General features: G+C 42.2%; 1 protein-coding gene across 3 annotated transcripts in view; it reads right to left on the bottom strand.

Moving 5' to 3' along the window:
* rg (rugose) overlaps positions 1–23,972 on the bottom strand; it is a 164,831-nt gene that overhangs the window by 53,809 nt on the left and 87,050 nt on the right. The window contains exons 14-31 of one of the 3 annotated variants that reach the window (XM_069050419.1): positions 23,409–23,661; positions 22,829–23,353; positions 21,984–22,300; positions 21,480–21,935; positions 20,550–21,429; positions 20,179–20,498; positions 19,951–20,130; positions 19,694–19,837; positions 19,096–19,218; positions 18,869–19,040; positions 18,500–18,718; positions 18,125–18,255; positions 17,827–17,931; positions 16,940–17,677; positions 16,712–16,887; positions 16,513–16,660; positions 16,336–16,459; positions 16,147–16,283 (exon numbers count right to left, since the gene is read on the bottom strand). In XM_069050419.1, the coding sequence (XP_068906520.1) occupies positions 16,147–16,283; positions 16,336–16,459; positions 16,513–16,660; positions 16,712–16,887; positions 16,940–17,677; positions 17,827–17,931; positions 18,125–18,255; positions 18,500–18,718; positions 18,869–19,040; positions 19,096–19,218; positions 19,694–19,837; positions 19,951–20,130; positions 20,179–20,498; positions 20,550–21,429; positions 21,480–21,935; positions 21,984–22,300; positions 22,829–23,353; positions 23,409–23,661 (5,148 nt within the window). The remainder of the gene's footprint in view (positions 1–16,146; positions 16,284–16,335; positions 16,460–16,512; positions 16,661–16,711; positions 16,888–16,939; positions 17,678–17,826; positions 17,932–18,124; positions 18,256–18,499; positions 18,719–18,868; positions 19,041–19,095; positions 19,219–19,693; positions 19,838–19,950; positions 20,131–20,178; positions 20,499–20,549; positions 21,430–21,479; positions 21,936–21,983; positions 22,301–22,828; positions 23,354–23,408; positions 23,662–23,972) is intronic. The other 2 variants (XM_069050420.1, XM_069050422.1) reach the window with 2 other exon arrangements.

Raw genomic sequence — 23,972 nt, 5'->3', positions numbered from 1 at the left:
TGGGTCGGTTCCGTTTGTCGTCGCCCATCAGACCGTCCATTGTTTCAACGAGACGGTGAAATAGCACGCATGCCAACTTTCGCGATCTCGAACAGGACTATCTCCATTTACCTGTCCCCTCCGTGTCCCAAGAATTTTACGTTATTGTGCAACGTACATGAGTAGGGCCGGAGAAATGGTTCCCTTTGTCTGGAGATTATCTGAAAGATGCGTTTTTCGTGTGTTGCCCCGCTCGGAACGAAAAAACACACTAAGCTCATCCTTTTAGCTCGTTTGACTGGAAAATAGGAACAAAGTTACAGTTGTCTGCACCTTGAACATCCTCCGAAGCCGTTTTTACTCGATCAAAAATACTAACACACCAGACAAAGACAATTCCAAAATGTTATGGACACTTAACAATTAAAATTTTACAGACCGAGATTCTAAACATACGATCATCTCCTCGAGTAAAATTAGTTTCAAGCTTGTTGAATCGGTAGATTTCCTTAATTTTTCTTTTAATTTAGGGTAACATCGCACTAGATGGCAAAATATAAATTTTAATCGAAAACGTTACAATGTATTGAGAAACGAGATTACTAGTTGAGTATCAAAGCTTCGGTGTTTCTTCACACTTTACCTTACATTATATTGCAGCAATGCATAAATAATTTCATTATATGTACATTTATAATAGAGAGTGTAACGAGAATAAATTGATCACCGTAGAAAAGCAACCGACTGACTTGGACAATTATGTTAAATCAGAGAGCAAAACGCCGATATCTTCTAATAAATCGGCCAACGTAAGACTACATGATGTGGAAGATAAAAATAAAAAAAAAAATTTGTACCGACAAGAAATGAAGAAATGATGGTGATGTTGAAGATTTTGCAGTGGTTTCTTCTAACTGTAACAATATTTTTTAAATAGATACAATTTTTTATCCCCTTGGTACTGCATTCTATTCTCTAGCCAATAAGATCAATTTTTTTTCCAAAACTCGTAGATATCTGTTTTGTTACTGATTCGTTTCTTTTCTAAAAAAAACAGTTTTTCATTTATTTTTCATTGCGTTGCTAGTACCTAGGTACATAATTGCCAACCAAAACTTTTCCCCCACTTAATTTTCTTGATTATGTCTTCAGGTTCTTCTTCTAAAATATCATTTAAATCTACCGCAATAAATTTTTACATTTTCGGCCAAACTGTTTCTTCTACAGGGTGTCTCAGCTAAGACTTTCGAGCCTAATAAGTCAGTTATTTTCCAGCGGATTTTTGTGAAATTTAAAATGCAGATATTTTAGACGGTGAAGAATAAAATCCCATTAATGCAAGTCTTAAAAACGTAATTTTTACATGCCTTTTTAAAATGTTGAATCAATTAAGATTTACATAAAAAAATTGATCGTCAATAAAAATGCTGTAGGGAAAAACTCGTCCTTGAAAGACGTCTGGTTTGCAAGAAAAAAGCAAAAAACTGTGTTAAACGCGGCTGCAAATGCAAAAACGTTGATGCGTATGAAACAAACGCGTAATTTTGCAGAATTTTGCTCATCCCTTTTCGCAGAAGCGCAGGTGACATATTTGACGTTTATTTTGCTAACCTTACAAACACTTACAAAGTTAGAGACAACATTTGGACCTAATTTATTATACTGGATGCTTTAATTCTTCCATAAAGGACTAAAACACGATCAGGATATTTTAGCAAGGTAATTTAGTTCACGTACGCTTCCTGTGTCTTCAAATAAATTGACGACTCTCTTAACCTTACATACATTTTGTAAAGCCTACATTTGGAGCGTTCCACGAGAAAATGAACTGTGTCATTGAAGTTCTTAAGACACTCTCCATAGGCAATTTTTTTTTCCTTTTTCAACAATATTGAAATTTTTCCCGCTGTAGTCTATTTTTAGAGTACTTTCAATAAATTTTCACAATTTGACGTTTCTAATAAAGCGCGCCCAATTTTGACAGACTTTGAAGGGTGTACAAAATGTTGGTTGGTAATCATCAATTGTTTCAAAAGGTAACTGCTCAAATACCTTCAAATTTTACATCTTTTCGTTGAATCAGACAAGTGATTTACTTAATTGTTTGTGTAGACCCCTATTTTTTAATGTTTAACAATCTAATAATAATCGCACATAATTTTTGATGGAAACATGTGTTAAAATTAGGTACATTTTTTAATTTGAGGTAATTTTATTATTACTGATTGAACCTTCACGGTCTAAAATATCTGCATTTTAAATTTCATAAAAATCCGTTGGCAAATAACCGAGATATTAGGCTCAAAAGTCTTAGCTGAGACACTCTGTATATCGTTCTTCATTTCATGGATTGTAGCCTACATAAGAAATTTCATTTACTTCTGTTTCTCCATTAACATTTTCTTATTGCTATTCTCATTTATATTTTTTTCATGTAACTGATATCTTAATTTCTTCCGTTGTTTCTTACAACTTTAACAATATCTTTTGGATGCAACATTTTATCCTCTTGGTACTTTTTTTTATGTTTTTCATATCCACAATAAGAAACTAGTTCTTTCTATTCTACATTTTTTGTAACCTGGTCTTGTCTGATTATTTTTCTAGAAAAGACCGAACAAAAAGGTTGTCCAAGTTTTACTTATTTTTCATTGTGTTGCTAGTATACAGTGTGGTGATAAAGTAAGGAACAAAATTTATAATTGCGTTATTTAATGTTTTCAAGCAAAACGCTCGGACAGGTCAATTTTATTTTTTAATTATGACATAAAAAATTTTACTTATGACGTCATGTATTTTTGAACAATGACAATCATTGGGTTTTTTATGACAACCCCAACTTTTTCCTTCACTTTCTCTTAGAGCTTCCTACTATCTAAACGACGAATGAAACAATTTAATATACCTTACATAACGATTTTTTTTTAGGAAAATTACAAATTTTACTTCAAACATTTACTTTAATTTTTAATGTTTTTTTTTTGTTGTATGGGTTTATTTAAAATAGAAGGTTTATTTTAACAGACCAAACAATTTAGAAAATTTACGGCAGAGAATTCGCGCCGAAATGGAACAAAAACCCCTGACATTATTGAGCGCAGTGTACAAAGTGTCATCCGTAATGGTTGGTGGACGGCAGTTTCCTTAAATTTTATTGTTAACTTTACATGATTATTGTTTTTGTGAGGTCAATTAAAATTTTTACATTAAAAATAAAATTTTGAAGTAAAATTTGTCATTTTCTCCAAGAAATGTGTATGTAATGTAGCAATTTTTTTCATTCATCGTTTAGGTAATAGGAAGGTTTATCAGAAAGAAATGTACCTAGTTTACTACTCCACATTTTCTCAGTTTCTTAATTCTTTTGCATTTTGCATTTCTTGTTGTTTCATCGTTGGTGCATTTCCTTTCTAGAAGAAACCAACGTAACTGGTATTTCTTAGCAAGACCACAGCTTTCATTAATATTTCATTTCGTTGTTAACGTTTGTGGCGAGACATGACGCCGAAATGAAAGAAAAACGTTCAAAAATTGTTAAATTACCGTCGATTTCGACTCTGCGAAACATCATAATTGCAATAAAATCACGATAAAGTGTACAATATATTTTTGTTAATTCGCGTCCGGCGAACACGACGACGAAGTCGAAGAACGCGTTTCGCGTCTCTTCTTTCGCACTTGAAGCCACTTAGCGTCACGTTCCTGCTGGGTCCCATTCCTGCGAGTTCAGTGCCTGATCTCGCGTCGACGTTACGCGCTCTCGTGGCGAACGAAACAATTTGCCAATCTCGTTATCTCCGCACTCGAAGGGAATCATGCGATCCCGTTGGAATCGTTAGGAGCGGTGCCTTTTGCGGATCCCGCGTAGCGAGATTTATGCCTGTCCCTCTAAATAATAGTCCCGATATTGGTTTATGCTGGGGCGCCAAAGGCCAAAGAGGCTCGTTTACATCTGCCTTCATTATCCCGGCCGCGCTATGCGTTCGCACTAATTCAAAACGTTTGACAATTTGTTTGGCGAACGATAAAAAATTTAGAGCCGCCTCGGGATCGTCGGCTTCGGAGAGGAACCGATCTCCGCCTCCTCGCCCTTTCGGCTCATTAGCGATCGTAAAACGATCGCGTGCGTCAAATTCGGAAAAATCCATTCGTCGTGCCGGATAAGTCACGATTCCTACGGCCACATTGAGACGTAATCGGAACGCGCCGGAGCGGAATGATCCGGGGTTTGTCCTGTAGGACGCCTCGACGCCATGCGACGCTCCACTGGTGCGTGAAATGAACACGGACGTGCCGCCACCTATTCCATTCATTCTTCTTATTAATATTATAATGAGAGTACAGGGTGTGCATCGTAAACGGATCACACGACAATAATCACGTCGACCTTCCCACAAACATTTTCTCTCCTCTCGCTTCCTTTTCTTGCCACTTTTTTCGCTGCATTTCTTCGTATTTCCCGATGGCGTCCCACAAGCGCCCACCTCGAGACCCTTCCTGTTCGTCGATAAAAAAAAATCGCTCAATTTTATCACCCGGTACAAAGTGCGTCGGGAATATGACTCAATCGGGGACTCGCTGTGACAAATAAAATGTCACGCACGCACGCACTCCAACTCAATTACAACAACAATAACACCCTTCGAGGTCTTCTGCGCTGGCCGAGAAAAAAAGAATCCACCGACATTCTGAGACCGTGTGCGCGAATTAAATTCCAACGTGCAATAAACGCGAGCTATTCGATGCATTTCAATATTCTAGATGTTTATCTAAAACCGTCGTATTTCATTTGGATTGCAAACATTGATTATGCACTCGAAGCGGCGAACAACGAGCACCGGTCAAGATGTCGTCGGGGACGGTTTGTTTTCGTTCGGATTTTTCGTGGGACGTTCTTCCGAGTCGGAGGAGGAGACGGCGCGACCGCTTTGAAAGCCATTAACCGTATCTGTAGCCAATTATGATAATTTAAATCAATTGGCATAATCCTACGCTTTGAATGCAAACATCGCCCGATGGTTTCCTATAATAGATGTATGAATGCATGCTGGCATCGCATAAATATCGACGGACATAAGGAAACAACAATATGATTATTCTTTTAATTGCGATTACGTGCAAATACCATTAAGGCAAGACGTCGCGGGAAGCGGGCTTTCCAATTGCTGCACGGTGAGTTATTGACGCAGGGAAAAGTCGGGTCGGGGGCTCCAGAGTATCCCTTTGCTGACCTCGTTGGTCACTTCTTGCTGCAACCGTTCACTTTATTTTGTTTTCTACTTCTTCACATCCTCATTTCTCTTTCCCGAACGTGACGTGTAATCTTCATTTTCTTAACTGCTTCCTCTAACTTGCATATTTATTAATAACTTCTACACAAATTATTATCAATCCATTTGGTACTCAATATGGTAAATCAAAAACTGTTAGATCAGTTCTTTTTATTCCATTCTTTTCTGTTTCTTCAGTAAGTAAATTTTTATCAATTTTTCTTCATTCTTCTTCAGCTTCTTCGAGAGCGTCCCTGGTCTAACTTTTTTTCAATATTTGATTCTGTCTAGTCAGTTCATTACATTTTTTTTCATTCTCCTTTTTTTACAAATGAGTAGGTACATCTCAATTTCTCCAGTTGTTTCTCCTAACTTTAACATTTTTTTTTTGATAAGAAGTTAAATTTTTTTATCCTCTTGGTACTTCCTCTGTAAGAAACTGTTACATCAGCTTTCATTGCATTGCTGACTTTTGCCATTCGATATTACAATTTATTAGTTATTTACAGTACATATGCGGTAAGCCACATTTTACAGCGCGAGGTTTTTAGATTGAAACACGACCGCGCAGCGGGAGTGTCTTAACAAAAACCGAGCGATGTAAAATGCCTACCGCATTAGTAATGTATTAATCTTTTTGGCCGACGACCCATTAAGTTTTCTCAAATTTGAAATTTGTTGTTACTAATAATTTTGCAAAACCTGTCAAAGACTGGCATATAATTAATGAAATGGCAGAAAGTTATCTATTATACCGATAACTGACACGCTTACGATTTACACCACAAAATAGCGCCATCAGACTTTAGAAGAAAACAATGAATTTCTGTTCATTTTTGAAAACTGAGCGGATTAATGGTAGCGGTATCTTGTCTTAGTATAAAAAGACTATACTTGTGATACGCTAAACATTTTTTGGAGGTTCCAGAAAGCTTAAAATGTTCTCGTTATTTTACACACTTCGTGCGGTAAAACGACAGATAGTTTGATTAGTGTGTAAAAATCAAGATACCCTAGCTGTTCAAAATGTGTAAACATGTCATTTACACTTAAGGAGGCCAAAAAATTCTTTACCACTTTTATAGTTTCTTGATTCTTTCTTCAGTTCCTTCTTCTAGAAAATCATCTGCAACTATTGCAACAAATTTTTGTATCCCCAGTGTATTTTTATTTTATTTTTAGTATGATCCCTTGCTTCTTCTGTTTCTGAATTTGTTGGTTGTTTCTTCTTCTACTTTTTTCTTTATTCGAATATCTACAATTTTTCCCATTCTCCAGCCAGTAAGAAATTAATTAATTAATATTCTACATTTTTTCCCCATCAATCCATTCCTTTCTTAGAAGACACCAAGACAACTGGTTGTCGATATTTTTTCCAATTTTCTACCACTTTCTTGGTTTCTTGATTCCTTCTTCGGGTCCTTCTCATGTATAGCTGTTATGACAAATTTGATATCTTCGATATTATTTGTCTACTACTTTCTACTTTTTTCGAATAACAACCTACAGATAAGAAACCTCTTTTTTTGTGTCTTTCTTATCTTCTTGGAAACCTTCTCCGTCGCCTCCCCGTCCATAAAACAACCAAAAATTCAACACCGGGCCCCATCTCGTTGCGCATTTGTCCGTCGTTGTATAATTGATACTGCGGGAAGCCGGCCAGACCCACGCAGTCAATCACAGGCCCCGCTGCGAGACAACATCCGTACGTCGGACCATCGCGCCGTGTTCTTTGTCTTAACCCCTCGCCATTAAAATTTCATGAGTCCAGCTCCCCGAGCATCGATCATCTCCCCTGACGGTGGTCCTGCGACCGTCGAAACTGGTAGAAATCGGAACGGGAGCCGGCCCATCATCCGTAATGGCAAATATTTACACAAACGCGGAGAGTCCGTGGGCCGGGGGCCCCCGCGGCGCTCTCGCCTACCTGAGCGGCCGCGGGGGCGGCCGACTGCCAAAACAGCTCACCATCCGGTGCGTGCACCGTGATGGACGTCCAGAACACGTAATTAGTGAAATGGGGCGCGTCCGGGTCGAGGGGCCCACGCACACGCATCCTAGATACCTCGAGACTTGTTAAACGGCGCTTAATAACAGTTTGGTTTTTGCTCGGCTGTCCGATGAGTTATGGGCTGTTGACGGCTCGATTGCTGCTCCGGGGGATCGACGATCTTATTGTGATAACACTCCGGCCGCACTGGACGCGATCCCGCTCCGGGCCGCACAAATCGAACCAACTTTATGGCGATTATTAAAAAGCGTTCCTTCCAGACGAACAAAACGTTTTGTTTACGAGCGCACTCTTCTAAACGGTACACTTCGTTACAAACCACGACGGACGCACGTTTTAATGAAGACGTTGTGATGTATGAAGTCCGCCGAAAACAATTTACATAATTTAACGTAATTTAAACGTACTCGGGGGTAAAATTGCACATGCAACAGAAATCACCAGTTTGACAGCTGACGCATGGCTGATTTATTATCTGGATAAGTGTATGCATATGAAGTCGACGGAGTAATTATAATACCGACGCTGTGTATTCGATTTCATCATGCAAGCAATAATTTTTATCTGCAACACCACACACCAAGAAAAAAAACACTTTATTTGCAAGCGACTAAATTTTACTACAGCTCGCTGCACTCGTGCGTCTAAATTTCCCACTTGTAGAAAAAGTAGATAATAATCATTATTTCATTTGACGGTGAGTTTTTCGTGTGATTTTGTTCTTTTTCGACTGTGGCACTTTCAATAAATCACAAAACCCGAGAGTTTGGTCCTTCCGGATGTATCTGTGAAGGTGGCGGAGTCATCGACCCACCGATTCTCCTCGGCAATTACGCCATTCCGTCAATTATGACACGAAACCTCCACCGCGAAGACCTCTCCTTCGAGATTTATGCCGGTCCAGGTAGAGAGAGGTTGGGAAAAAAAATGGGGTTCGAGAGCCCGCATCGTGACGATCCACTCCATCGTCCGCGTCGATTTCAATTAGCGGTCACCAAACAAACCAAACAGCCGGGGGCGGTCCACGCTAAACGATTATCGGTTATAATTTATAACATAATTATAGAGCGATTGTGACAGGGTGTTGCGAGATGCGTGGGACTACGGTAGTCCAAGACGAGACCACCGAGATGGTCCGCGGCTAATTCCAGTGATTATCCGGCACTCGATTACCCGGAGTACGGCCCGGAGCCGTGATGGATGTCCGCCGTTATCACTGGAAACCGCGTTATTTATGGGATCGTACGGCTCTAACGTCCCATCACGGTGCACCGGGTCATTATTGTGCCTCGGGTACTTTCTTAAATAAACATGGGCGTGCTGGCGATGGTCCCGTGTAATGGATGCCGTCCCGCGGAGACCCCAACTTTTGATCGATCGCCCTCCGCACCACGAATCGTCTTCGTTCTTCCGCCGATCGCTCGGAAAACCTCCCAATTAAAATCGACCGGACAATCGATGTGCGTCTCGATGGCGGGAGCGAAAAAATCCGGCCCGGATTCCGTCCCGTCACAATCGCAATTAATGGTATCGCCGCACATCCGATTCCCGCATTAATATGGCCGACAGCGGGTTTTTTCCCTCCTCGTTAAAATGCCTCGCTGCGGCGGAGGTGTTAAATACCGATCATTGATGGGACCGTTGCGAAAAAACCAGAGAATTCGATCCTCGCCGAATTCGGGACCCAATAAAATTTAATGTACCGCCGAGGCGATACGTGATGGTCTCGGCGGAGAGAAAAACAAGACCAAAAGAAAAGTCGATCGTGGAGGTGGAGGATCGAATGCCGCTAGAAGGAACGCGATGGAAACCGACGCGTCATAGCGAATCGCACGCCACTGTCGTTTATTTTTGTGTTTGTGCACAATAATCAAGGAAAAATGCTGAAAAGAAAATAGAAAAAAAAATTTGCAAACCACGTCCACTTGAGTCGATGTTTTTGTCGCTGTACCAACAACACCGAGCCGGATGTTTTACAGAATGTTACAAAAACACAAAATTTTGTTACTTAACATTTCTACAAAATTTCAGTTGTCACACTTGTTTATTCAGTAAGATATAAATGTTGGCCAAATAAATTAAAGCAGTTCATAAATAAGTTTCTGAATATACTGGCCGCCACCGAAAATGTACCATCGAGAAAAATTTGAAAAAAATACACCAAGGTTTTGCGATGTGTAATAGGGCCCTACATGGGCTCAGGTGTTTTTCAGTGGAAACAGGTGAAAACGTAATATGTCTTAAAAATCATAAAAAGCCATGCAATGTTTTGCTGCCAGATCTATTACCTAGGTGTAGAAAATCTCCAAGATATGGCGAAAAAAGTATATTTATGTCAATACAACTTTAGAATTTATTTTTTGCATTAAATGAGGAGGACAAGTATCTACAGGGTGTTTTTGAAAGTTGTGCAGAAATTTTAAACACGAGCTACTGGCTTCATGTAGAACTCGAAAATATTTAAAAAATTCTGTCAAAAAATAAAATGACATTTATTTTTTGGGCTTTAGTCTTCTACTCGTACATTGTTCCACAACTTCGTAGGTAAAATTTCGGCACATTTTAAAAATACACCCTTGTATGTATATCATGTTTTCTAAAACGTACACCAATGCGGTTTCCTTGTTTTAAAGCATATTTCCTACAGGTTACTTCGCATTGGCGTACATTTTATGAAACATATACAAGGGTGTATTTTTAAAATGTGCCGAAATTTTACCTACGAGGTTGTGGAACAACATAGAAGACTAAAAGCTATTAAAAAAAATTGTAGCTCAAAAAATAAATGTCATTTTATTTTTTGACATAGAATTTTTTGAATATTTTTTTCGAGTTCTACATGAAGCCAGTAGCTCGTGGTTAAAATTTCGGCACAACTTTCAAAAACACCCTGTATACATGTATCAGCATATGGTAACAAAGACCATATTTCTTTCTTTTATTTAGTAAAATAGAGTCATAGGACATTTCAAAATTTTATAATACTCCACTTAAGAAGATGTTAGTTTCGTTGAGTCGATTCCGTTAACATAACTAACTGTAACGATTTTTGAAAAAATATGTTTTTTTTTTTTAAATCCAACTATGTACTTTAATATAGCCGTAGATCAACAAACTCATAAATTAGTGATGTTTTGAAGAAGACTATTTGGCAGGTCGGGAACTATTCAAATGACCCTCGTACAGTCCCCAAAGAAATCTTCAGTAGTGAATGCGGAATGTAAATCAGAATTGGGTCCGATCGGATCAAAAAATCGTCTCGGATGAAGAGCGGCATTTTAAGTTACGAGCGCGTTAAAATCCGGCGACATAAACAAGTTAACACGACTTATGTTTGGAATACAAATAGTATATAATTAATTATGTCTTGAATTAAGTACTCGTTTGTAATTCGAAATTTATGCAGCAAACATGCAATTTACATGCCTGAAAATAAGAGGAGCATTAATTAACGCAGATATATTCATTGGAATCATATCTCGTGCACTCGAACTATGCATCACGCGCCCGACCAATTAATAAGTCCCCTGAACCGTATTATAACGTAACACAGATGAAGAAATAATTTCATTTGCATGGCGCGGCGCGCTGAAACTATCTTGATTTTTTTTCGTGTCGCACCCCCGTAAGATGGCGGCCGGGTGGTGGTGCATTCGTGGCGCACGATTGCATGCACGACGCCATTTAATATTCAATTATTCATGAGCCGACTTATAAATCGTCGACGTCTGTAACGAACGCGCCAACGGAATACGTCCAATTACGATCCTAAATTCCTCAAAGTATGAAACGGACGCGATCAACCGGTCTCGAATCGACCACTTTTCATTATTTTAATCGACGATGGCGACACCGAAAGGAAGTTTCAACCGACTCCTGGAGACAAACAAGTAAAAAAGACACCGCACGATTACGTTACGAATTCTTCAAATTCATCGAGAATTAAACTCCGCCAAACTCAAAAACAAAATCAATTAACAAAATTAAATTTTTAATAAAATGTACTCGGTTATCAAAAAGGTTTCTAGAGAATACTTAGGTAAAAGCACTTTTAAAGTGAAGTGTTAAGAAATAGAGCAATCCAATAAAGTCTACTACGGAAACGTCCAAATAAGAAAGCAACAAAACTAACCAACAAATAAAATACTGAACGCTGAAAGTATACAAACTGCTTTAGCATAAATTTGTAAGACCTCTAGATTTTTGCTTACTTTTTTTTTCGTTTTTCAATTTAACAAAATATGATTAAATTTGCAAGATCATAGATACCAACTGGATAATATGAAAATAACTATGTATGTAGTAACGTAAGCAACCTAACAACTATTATACCAATGTGTGTGGATAGTCCAGATGTTTTCTGAATTCACTTTAGGTAAGTACCTCAAGATAAAAATCTTAAACAGGTGGGCCAATAAAAAAAGTCTTTGAGACTCGTTGAAATTACACACTTTTACAAAATTTAGTCACAATTAAATCAATTTAGAAATTTTAAAATCAACAATCGAAAATGTTTAAATTTTCGAAATGACTTAAAATTAACGAAATAGTAGTTTATTTGACGAGTTCTTGTGTAAATTGGGTTTTTTTTGACACGAGTGCCAAAAAAAGCCCAATTGACACACGAACGAGTTGAATACAACGTTTTTTTTGTTCAATGAGCCCCTTAAAGGTTCCAAATCGCTTAAAATCTTTAAAATTACCTTGACGTTTCGTTTTGACAAGTGGTGACATGGCGACATTTATCAAAATCCGTTCACAAAGGAGATAATTCTCAAATTCTAACAGTGTCGAACAAAAAAAACGAGTTTACCGATCATTTCGGCACGAATATCAATTTAAAATTGTTACAAATTGAAATTGTTGCCACCATGTTGTAAATTTAATCATCTGTTAACAAAGTGGAAGTGTAACAACGTCGCGTTCAGAGATTTGAGTCGCGCAAAATTATCAAACAGTATAAGGCGTATAAAAAATTCATGAAGAGGCGAGGGGGTTTTGTGTTTCTGACAGGAAAAATATCGTTTATTTATTAACATTTTATTTCTAGTTTGTACATTGAAAATACAACTTTCCTCCTTTTCAAACATTTCTAACCTCAAAAAAGGCAAATCAAGTTAGGACATACTTCTACAAATATAAAATGTAACAAAGTTAACATCAATGAGTCATTTTTAGACATTCGTTACAACGGTTTATTTACATTTGCAATTTTTTTTTTATTGGATTCATTTCTTCAAACACTTTTTACCAGTGGAGGGCGTCAACTAGCACCTGATTGCTTACGGTCATGCAATGTTGCCACATATATTTCATTCAAATGTCAACCGTGGTCAACTCTGTCATGAATTATTAACTTGCAACAACAGTATTTTTTTATCCAATTGTGAGTCAGGCATTTTTTAACTAAACACAGCTTGTAATAAAAATACAGGGAAATATATAAAATGCGACGTTGGTTTTTTTTTTAATTTTTGAATGGACTTTAAGTACTGAATACTCCCGTATCAATGGAAACATAATGCATACGTGAACAAACAGACAATAAGTTGTGGACACGGTACCGTCTTGATTTCATAGTACATAGAAATCAAAAAAGCAACAGTAAATACTCGCTTTTTCACGCTTCATGCACTTTTTGTATGACAAAAAAGGATCTTTTTATCGGAGGTTGGGTTGGCGTAAGTCAGTTATTACTCGTACTTAGTTGCTCGACAAACGGTGTAGTGTAGCAGTGTTTTAATAATCGTGTATTCGTTATTAAATCGTTTAAAATGTCAAATTTTACAAACGTGGAATATGGTGCTGGCGTACGGTGCAACGGGTCCAAGCGCAAATACTGTACCGGGAACAGTTTCTATACAGGGTTGTACCAATTCAAAAACGTTAAACGTTTACTTCCACGGTGCAACGGTTGAGAGACACAGCAAAATTCCATCCAAGAAGGGAAGTTCGTGGCAGAGATCATTCCCAGTAGGTGGTTGAACCAAGAGTATCCTGCAAGGTCCAATGCTGTGGCCGCCAAGATCTTCGGATTTAAACCCTTGCGATTTTTTATTGGGGCATTTAAAACAGCTGGTCTACAGCCAGCCGATAAATTCGGTAAAAGAACCAACTGGACGAGTCGTGGCAACTAGTGCCCATTCGGGAAGATCGTGAAGTTTTTTCAAGGGTCGTGTATCAATCCATTTTCAGCATTTACTAAGGTACGTTAAAAGTAATAGTGTTTTGCCCATTTTTGCGACAAAATTCAGTGCTATTTCACTTCATTGCCGACCACGGGCCGGAATGAGGTAATTTTGAATTTTTAAAATCGCAATTTCAGCCGGTGCAAAATGTCTTGATGGTTTACGGCTTAAAATATTTCCGCGTATTTTGATTACACCTGTATATAAAAATTTGTATTTTGATAATTACGATTCTGGGCGGATGACCTAAAGATTTTTTTTAACCTCCGTCAAAAAAGTGCAAGTATTTTCATTTCAGTTTGCGTTCATAAAGTATGTTATTTTTGAATCGGTCAAGAAGCGTTAAAAAAAAGTGCCATAGCGGTTCATTTTTGCACGCATTTGGGTTGAAAAAAGTCGTAGAGTGTCATTTTTTAACGCAATTATAAAATTTTTCATTCATAATTAGTACTTTTTTTAACGAGTTCGTATGTAAATTGATGGGATTTTTTTTGGCACGAGTGGGCCAATTTAAAACGCGAGTAAAACGAGCGTTTTAAAGGTTCACGAGTTCACACAGGAGAAAATTTTCAAATTTTGAGTGTTGAAAAAATTGTTAACTAAACTTACGGGCGCCAAAATATTTTTGTATGCAACTCGTTAGTAAAGTATCTTTTTTTTACTCGGCGGATTTCCTTCTCGTAAAAAAAAGAATTACTTTACTCACTTGTTGCATAAATAACTATTTTTTGTATATTTAAGGCATTTGATTCGGAGACACTGATTTATAAGTAAAATAAAAATCCATCGATCTGATTTTTTGCATCAATTTGTAAACTAGGTTTGACATTTTCAATTATTTTCTGAAATCTGCAGTTTCAAATGAATCTGTTTTAAGTCAATGTTTTCATCTATTACAGCATGAATCATCTCTAAAGATTAAACTAAAGCTAATGGTGAGCGATAAAGTAGTTTCCTGCAACTATGGAACACATGTAGGGATTATACTGATTATTTCCTTCATGTGTTTAGCAACCAATTGCGTGACAAATATTGACCAATCAAAACGAGAAAACAAAAAATAACTCGATAAAATTTCTCTAAAATGCACATGTGCAATAATCTGATAAAAAATGTCGGTACCTGATTTTTTTTTTTAATTATTTTGAATAAAAAGGATTGGAAATAATGCGTTTGGTTTCATTCTATTCAGGAAATAATCAGCTGCATACCCCTCGTGCAAAATTTTAATATCGGCAATTTTTTGCTAATGAACTCAAACATCCATAAATTATTCGGTCAGAAGACCAATTAGTATCAAATAAAAGCCCTCGACTCCGTCTCGTGCTCTTATGTTTTCGTTCATTAGCAAAAAAATTTCCGATATTAAAATTTTTGCACTTGGGATATAATATGTGAATAAATTTAAAAAATGTTGCGTCATACAAACACTTCTTTTTTGTGTTGGACTAAATATTTACCAATACTTTTTCGTATGTGATTCCGAACAGTTTTCTTTCGTTGAAAAAAAAAAAAGAAATTCGTTAATATGGATTAGAAAAAGAGTTGCTCCTAATCTGGTACCTCCCAGAACTCCATATGATGTTATAAAACTCTTCATTGCGTAACCGGAGACCAGTGACAAAACAGCTCAAAAATACATTGTAGGGCATCAAAAAACTTCAACATTTGTAACAGTCGACGTATCTATTAATGTTCTTAGATGTTTCGTTCCGCGCCCACAACAAACCTCGAACCACCCTCGCTCGCCAAAACACTTGTAACATCTCTCATTTTTTCCTCCCAACCGCGCTTCGCCTAGCCGGCGCACGGGGCGCTTTATTGAATGGGCGGAATTATTTAAGTTGACGTTTCGCGGGGCGTTTAATACGCGCGATAACGTCCATCGCTGTGCTTGCCTTTCTTTATGAGAACCCGTAATAAATACGGTACAACTCTAATCCTATAATCAGTGCCTTGCAAACAACTGGTCGACCCGTGATTTACCACGCTCCGTATGCAACAAGTAACCACGGGGGTTTATCTGCGACGTGTGTGCATTACGTTTGTTTATTTGGTGTCGGCGAACCGGCTGCCGCCTACCATCCTTCCCGTCCCTCGGAAAAAAACCGCCGCCAATGCCGACCGCCGTACCATGCAAATGTCGCGGCCAGGTACTCCGGCCGGTCCGCGTCGTTTTATTCGGGCATAAATTCCTTCGAAAACTCACAGATACACCCCGAGTGAGTTATTTGATACTTTTATTATCCGAAAACAGTGGACGTGGGATGGTTTTAATGCCGGCGCTGAGGCGAAAACAATCGCGGATTTCACCTCCTCGGAACGGGTTCTCGCAATTGCGAGGACACAACATTCGTGCCTAAACGGATTTTTTTTGAGGCGACTCCGATCCCTCCATCAATCTTGTCTGGTTTATTGAAATTTGTTGTGCGCATTGCATATTCATCAGCGGAACGATAAATCAATGGGAGCATGGGCGGGTCCGGCCGACAACCTTATGTAAACACGGCCCAACTTACCGCTTTTACCTTAATAGAGGGGACCCTAAGACGCTGCCTCCAACGCAGATTGATCACCGACTACCGAATCATTACACCCAATTAAAAAAACACACCGTAATTACTCAAAAACAACACCGATAATTAAATTCTGAGACCTCCTTAATCTATTTATAATTGTCGGTCGCTCTGGCACTCACCTCGGTGTCGATCTTCCTGAACTCGGCCTCGTCCTCGTCCACCTCGAAGTACAGCTCGGTTGACGTTATGGACACCATTCCCGGAGCGACGATCCCCGGAGCCACCAATCTCGCCTTGGTACTGATATTCACCGGACCTACAAACCACGATCTAGATCCCGTTTGCGACACCACCATCAAAACAAATACCCGTCAAATCATTATCCAACTCTCTGTCATCTGTCAGAAGCTCGTTGTCATCCATCAAATCGGTCGGTTGGATCTGCTGCTGGTTCCTGGTGGCGGCCAGATGAGCGTGGAACTCTTCCCTCGCCTAGACATTACACATTGATTAATTTATTCATCGCTCTTTGTATCACCGATTACTTGTAAAATCGCATCCTCGGGGGCTCCATGTTCGATCGCCGCCTTCAGACTCGCCTCGGGGTGCGTCGTCCCCAGAGGATTGTGCACGAAGCGTTTTCTGCGCCGAGCGTCGTCCTCCCACGCGTCCAACTTCCAAAACTCGGTCAACCTGCAAATCTTCCGATCACCACAACGGTCTCAACCCCCCAAAGATGTTTACTTTGCCGCTGCCGGATCCATGTACCCCCAGGCGCCATGTTTGTTGGACAAAATGTTCCGAATCTTCTCCAACAGTCGACTGGCGATGACGTTGTCTCTTCGTCTGGCGGCCGTGATCAAGTGGTCGCACATTCTCTCTTCTTCCTTGCGTTCCATCAGGGTCTGGGCGCACTGAGACTAAAACAACAAAACGATCGATCTCTCCTCGTCGACGTTCCTGGACGCTCACCTCGAAATCTGCATGTTTGAGCACGTCGTCCGCCCTCATCCTGTTCAGGATGAACTCGGCCTCGTTGGCCACCCTGACGATGTGGTCCTTCATCGCGTGCGACAGCAATCTGCCCTCGTTTATCAGTTCGATGAACGCCAGACCGGCGTGCTTCTGCAACGAGTTCTGCCACTCTTGCGAGCACAACAACATCACCAATTCCACGACGGAGTTGCTGTTCTTGAAGGTGGTCAGGCCTTTGCCCTCCATCAGCAACTCCTGGCCGTGCGACCCCACCAGAGTCTTCGACAGGAACGGAGCGAAATCAACCATGATCTCTCTGAGGAGAGGACACACCGATCCCAGCGCCATCTCGAGTTTTTGCGTGAGCGACGCTTCCCTAGACGGAGTGGGCACGGAGATGTGGTCGACGAGATTGTTGACGGGGAGGTCGTCGGGGCGAATCTGTGTCGGAGCTTGGATCACGTTGTCCGGAACCCTCACCACCGATATCTCCGGGTGGTGTTTCTCGCCCCTCTCGGCGGCGATGTTGCCTTCGATGTCGATGATCTCCGAGTGGGACATGTTCTGGATGTTTCTCGAGTCCTCCTTGGACTCTCCGTCTTCGTTCAAGTTGATATCTGTCCAGTTCTCGTCGTTGTTGACTTTGTTGTCTTCGATGGTCATCTCGCTGTTCGAACCCAGGTGGTTGGTCTCGGACGAGTTGACCGAGTTGATGTCCTCGACGGAGTCGGTGCTCTAGATCGGAGAAAAACAGATTATCGCGGGTCTGGATCGACGTGACGAACTGACCGGTTAAACACGAAAAAAATTCAAAGAAAAAGCAAGACCGGTGCAGTAAGAATTGTTGAATGTGAACTAAACGCAAGCAGTTAAAATTGCATTACCTTCTTAACACGAGCATTGTCACGACCTCGAGCATGCCTTATTCCATCCAAAGAATAATCTACAGAGAACCCATGTCCAAGAGAAGGACGCTGTCTAGCGTTAACCTGTTAAAAGGCACGCCGCAGCAAGCAAAGGTTAGTACTAAAAAACCAAAAGGACCATGGCATTCACCAATCATACGCGTTAACATCCATCCAAAGTGTTAATAAAACGACATCTAGAATACACTAGAACTATCCATTCGCAACCATAACCGATTTTATGCACTCTCAACAAGACGAATCTCTTGGTAATTACCTTGATGGATGGAGGTCCGGAGTGTAGGTCGTTCTCCTGGACCACCGAGTTGTTGTCCTCCATAACGTACGCCGTGATGACGTCGTAGTCGCTGTCCTCCTGAGTGGCTTGGTTGTGAACGGCGCGAGAAGCTACAATCATCGAGACATCATTTCCGTTCGTACTGTCGACGAAACGAAGCGAGAAAAAGCAAAAAGAAATCGGAGATCTACGTCAAAACAACGAATACGTAAACATTTTGGGGAAGACGTGGAGCAAATCAGGTCAACATGTCGATCGAGTGCAGCACTACCTCTACGAGCAAATAAAAACGGGAGGGTCCAGCAAAATCGTGAGCCAGTGCATTACAGCAAACACTCAAAACAGTCGAATTACCTGGGTGGCCAGCAATTGAGTTTCTATGGTAGCGGTGGTCAATTTTATGGTTATGGTGATGCGAGTGGTGGTTATTGTTGAGGTTGTAGTGGTGTTTAACGTAGGAGTGCCTGTGGCGCACATAGTTATGGTGCGGCACGGCGTTGGGATGGGTCCCGGGTAGGAACTGGGGGTAAACGTGGTGTGACCACTGCGGGAAGAGAGGCCTCGCGCTCCCTTCTGCATGGTAAGCAACACGAAAAACACATTAGCACACACGTCATCATTACGAGAGTTAAGACATGAATCGATGGTTCTGATGGAGATGGTGCTGGTGAAGCGTGTGGGTGAGTGGCGGCGTGATGGTTCGTGCGATTGCACCGGTCTTACCTTGGGGGCTGCCCGACATGTGAGAAGTGCCGTTGTTGCGGACCGCGGGGACGGGACTCGGGGCCCGGATCGTGATCGGGGGCTCGAGGATGTCCCTGTACTTCGACACCATCAACACCGATATGAAATAGACGATGGCGAGCGACAAAAACTGAGCCTGTTTCGTTTCCTCCTGCAATTGTGATCGTTAGAGGGTTTGGTTTAGTTCATTCTGCTAACGTGAGTGCCTGGATAAACGTTCTCACCACGTCTCTGTATATTACGGCGCGCAGGCGGTTCACGTCCATGTCCTGCAGGAGCTTCTCCGGGTCCTTGACCGGCGTCGATTGGGACAGATTGTCGGCGATGGTCTGCGGAAACGCCACCATTACATTACATCATCTAACGAATCGGATCATAATCTATCCGTTTTAAAAATGGGTAATGGCTGGTTCATACACCGAAATTAACGCGCAAAGTGCAAGGAATCGTACATTTTTTAGCGTTCATACACCAAAATAAGGAACAAGATAAAAATTTATTTTCACTAGGGGAATTTCGTTTTTTAATTGTCAAGTGTCATTAGTGACGCAACAAGTGAGGTTAGCATAATTATTAAATAAATTATCAAATACGCTGAACTCGGACTGTTTTGCCCAGCAGAAGTGTTCCTAAAATCGAATTTCACCTCCAGGTAATGCAATCCATTAATTTCTAGGCGCATGCGCAAACAGAACAACGCCTACGAAATATGGCAGCAACTTTCATTTCCTTATTCTTGGTGCATATGAACCGGCCAGGAAACTTGTACCCACGTTTAAGACAGCGTGGCACGTTTCGGCTTACCTTGGGGGAGTTCTGGCCACCCCTTATGAAAGACTGTAAATGTGCTGCCTTGTGAGTAGCGTTATGTGATGTTGGTGCAATAGTGTGGTGCGGACGGCTCCTCTCTTTACACTCCAAACAGTTTCGAACTGCACAAGTGCAAACCTAACGCACGCACAAATACAACAGAAATTATAAACACATTTACAATAATGTACAAACTTCGCATGCAACTCTTTACAATTTATGTACAAACGCGTCCCGGTCTTGCGACTCACCAGTCTCAAACACTGCCTCAGTATCCCTCCGCTCGACATGTTCTTCTCGGCTTCGAGTTCGCCGAAATTCAGCGAACTCGCGAAAATCAGCACGTCAGCCATATTGACCAGTCTCTGCAAGAACGACACGGCGACTTCGATCGGCATGCCTTGAGTGGGCTCGATCACGTCCAGTTCGCTCTACAAGAAAACTTCCGTTGAAACCGTCACACCCCGACCGCTACTCACATTGGGCGAGGTGGCCGATGCCAACAGGGGCAACAATCCCCCACAAGCTATGATCAGATTGTCGGCGAGTTGCGAGATCAGGTGTACCGTGTTGACGACGAAAATCGCGTTCTCGCTGCTGTTGACGAAGTCCAGAACGGTCTTGGTGGAGTGACTGCGCCACACCTGGATGTCGGTCTCCAGCGAGAACAGCACGTCGGAGAGGAGACGCTGGTGGATGTAGGACCACTTGAATTCTGGAATGCGGAAGGGGGGCCTGGTGGGGCCGGGACTGAACATGGGTCGCGTCGACGAAGAACCGGATTTTGAGCGTTTGTTATCTGGAAGGAAACATTAATTGATGTTTTGTTCTATCACGAATTCCGTCGTACCGAAATGATTGGGATCCACTTGGGTCGACGTCGACGCGCTTCTTGGCCTCTTCTGCGGCGACGCCTGGTGCGCCGGCACTTCCTTGGCGCTTTCGCCGTTCTGAGCGTCGATGTGGTTGGCCGGCAGACTCACCCTCCTCTTGGCCTCGTCGGCGGTTTCTTGTTTATCGTTAAGTACTGGTTCTGGGACGTCGTTCGACGCCGCATAATGACTAGGATCACAGATTTGTGAAATCGTTGGTATATTTTCAACAGCAGGCACTTCGCTAGTTTCGGTGCCTTGGCTTTTAGAATCATCCACCGGCTTTGTAATACTACTAGTTTCGTTCGGAATGTTCGACTTGTCTAGACTAGAATCAACATTGGACGGCTCTAATTCTACTGACACAGCACTATTTTCAACAATTGGCACAGCTTCGGATATTTTATTATCAGTCTGTTTATCACTAACACTTAAATTATCAGGTTCTTTAGAATTTGTAACGTCCGAATTGTCCGGGTTCTCCTTGTTATTGTCGCTCTCTTCGCACACCTTCTCCGTCTCCTCCGTGGGGGTCAGATATCGCTCGGACAGGTCGCTGTCCTGCACCTCCTTCTCAGGACTCGTCGTGACGTCGGACACGTCCTTATGGCACGCTTCTTCGCCCTCGCCCGTCTTGTCCGCGCCGCACACGACCTCGTTCACCGCCTGGACAATCTCTTCGTCCTGCACCACCGGCGAAACAGTCCCTCCCACGATTCTCTCCTCGAGAAGCTTCTCCGACTTGCTCAGAATCTCCTGGACTATCTCTTCAATGATCTCAACTTTCGTGGCTTCTTCGTTAGCCTTGCTGGGACTCCCGAAACTGGGGCTGCTCTCGTTGTGGATTCCGTTGCACACCTGCAACCCACCAGTCAAACCTACCACTCGACAACGCAACAATTTATTACCGGTGACCCCTCCGTGACCTCGACCGATTCCGGAGTGTCCTCCGCCACTTGCGACTTGATGGGCGAATCCTGCGAAAACGGTGACTCCTTTCCTATCTTCACGTCGCTGTACAGATCGCTAGTCCTCGAGTCCAGCGAGACACCCTCGCTGTCCTCGTGCTTGGCCAAGTAGGACGCCGGACTCCCCTCGGACATCGTCGAGTTGTAGTCGCAGCTGCACACCGGCTCCGACTTGTCCGTCTCTTGCTCAATCTCCTGGAGGGCGGCGTGCGAGTTGTGCCATCTCTCGTCTTCTGGGTGGCACCCGTTCGACACCTGGGTCTGCTGGTCCCACCCGGAGATGGTACTGATCGGGTGCTGCTGTCTGACCAACGGGTCGGTGATGTTGTCAGCTCTGTGGCGCTCGTAGTGTTCGTACATTTGGGCGAATTGCAGCTTGAACTCTTCGTAGGAAACCTGAAACGCGAACGTGAAACAACCTGGTGCAACTCCTCCACCGCTTACCTTCGAGTGGACGATCGCGAGAGTGTCCACCCAGACTCTCCACCCGCCGTACTCGTACTTGATGGCGTGGTGGAGCAACATCCTGAACAGGGAGTACACCATGTCGGAGAGTTTTTGTTCTTCGGCGTTCTTCGGGTGGATGTACGCCATGGCGATCAACCATTCTTGCCAAACCGACATCTGCAAAACGGTTCGGCGATTCTCTCGGTTGTTGTTGCACAAGAGGGTCATATCGGAGAGGAACATCTTCTTCACTTCCAGGAGGTGCTCGGTTTGCTTCGACTGACGGATCAGCGTCGCCACCACTTTGAGTATCACTAAAAAATACATTGCTTCCTGATAAATCACGCAAAACAATCTCGCGGAGAAACTCAAAAGCTCCAGTTACTAATTTTTTTTTGTCACTAAATACCGTTGAGTGATCAACCGATAAGTGGAGTCTTTTTTCTCGCTCGTACTTACGAGGAAGAAAAATATTTTTGCAGGAAAAATCGTTTATCGTCGACGCAACAGGTGCGTATTTTTTTACGAGACTAAATAAAAATTTCTATTCAAATTTACACGGAAATTAACCATAAAAATGGTAAACAGCGAAATACATAGCGCGGAACGTTGTCTTGATCCGTAATAAAATTTTATTTTTTCTGCTGATTGGTTTTCGGGGCATTGCGAACAGAAAATGACTCGGAAGATAGCGTTCGGCTGTTATTTGGCCAATTCTGCACTGAATAACGTCGGTTTTAAGAGGAAAAAATACTAAAAACGGAAAAACTCGGTGGCATCGATAATGTAGAAAGAAACGAGTTTCGAGAGGTGACCCTTGAGGCACTCCGTGATGTACTCACTTGGATTTTCCAGTCTGAAGTGCGACTCCGGTTCCGGATGCCTCGTGTAGAGTATCTGTTGGCTGATGTGTTCGGTCATGATCTCGTAGAGAACGTTGTAAGTGGGTATGGTCAGGACATCTTCGTTCAGGAGGAGCCTCTCGGACAGGAGCGTGTATAGATTATGCGGGCTCATGACGTCGTATTTTCTCTTGTGGGTGCTCCTGCTCAGGAAAAATCCCAACAACTTGAGGGCCTGCAGCCTGATCAGCTGACTCTCCGACGCCAGCAGCTTGAATATCGTCCTGACGCCGTACTTGGCGTCGAAAGCCGGGACCATCGACGACGGATGTTCCGACATCAGCCCGATCAGCATCTGGAGCACGTCGTGCAGGTTCTCGTTCTCGTGCATGGTCGTCAAATAGTTCAAAATGCTCTGGAGCTCGTCGTCCTTGACGCCGTTCCCGATCATGATCAGCTGCTTCAAGAACAGCAAAATGAACTGCCTGATGCTGTGTATCTCCTTGTTGTCGGGACGCGGCCCGTCTGAAACCGCCGCATAAATCATCCCCGTCGCGTCTTCCCCCCGACCGCTTCTTACCCAACCCCTTCGGGGTGATCCCGCTCTTCGCCCGGGGATTCACCACCCAGTAGTAGTACTTCAGCGTGTGGATGGTCTGCAGAACGGTCGACACGCGTCTCACGTTCGAGTAGATCTGGGTGTCGGAGAGGAACTCGGAGGAGAGGTAGCTGTACAGCCTGGCCTGCACCATGGGGCTGGTGTGGACCCAGAGCGCCGGGTTGAAGAGGACGTGGTCGAGCAGCTGCCAGGTGAGGAACGAGAAGCAGAACAACTAAATCAAGATGGATTAAACTGCTCCCGGTACTTACCCATTCACATAAATTCGGTTCGGTTTTGTTAATTTCAACAACAGAAAGAAGCGAAGATCAAAAAACGAAACTCTCAACATGCTTGGATAAGTACTGGTTGTTACGTTTAAGAAGCGCAACGGACCGAGTTGTTAGGACGCAACACAAAATTGGAACGGTCAAATCAGTCAAAATTTTACAAGATTTGGAAGAAAGATCAAGCGAGAATTCAAGCCAAAAAGTGAGATCACAGCTTATAAGAGAAGTGTTTAAACATCATTTATCTACTTTGAGT

Source organism: Tenebrio molitor, chromosome 6 (assembly GCF_963966145.1).
Source record: "Tenebrio molitor chromosome 6, icTenMoli1.1, whole genome shotgun sequence".
NCBI lineage: Eukaryota > Metazoa > Arthropoda > Insecta > Coleoptera > Tenebrionidae > Tenebrio > Tenebrio molitor.
The sequence above is the reverse complement of the archived record's forward strand: the minus strand, read 5'-3'. Positions and strand labels throughout refer to the sequence as shown.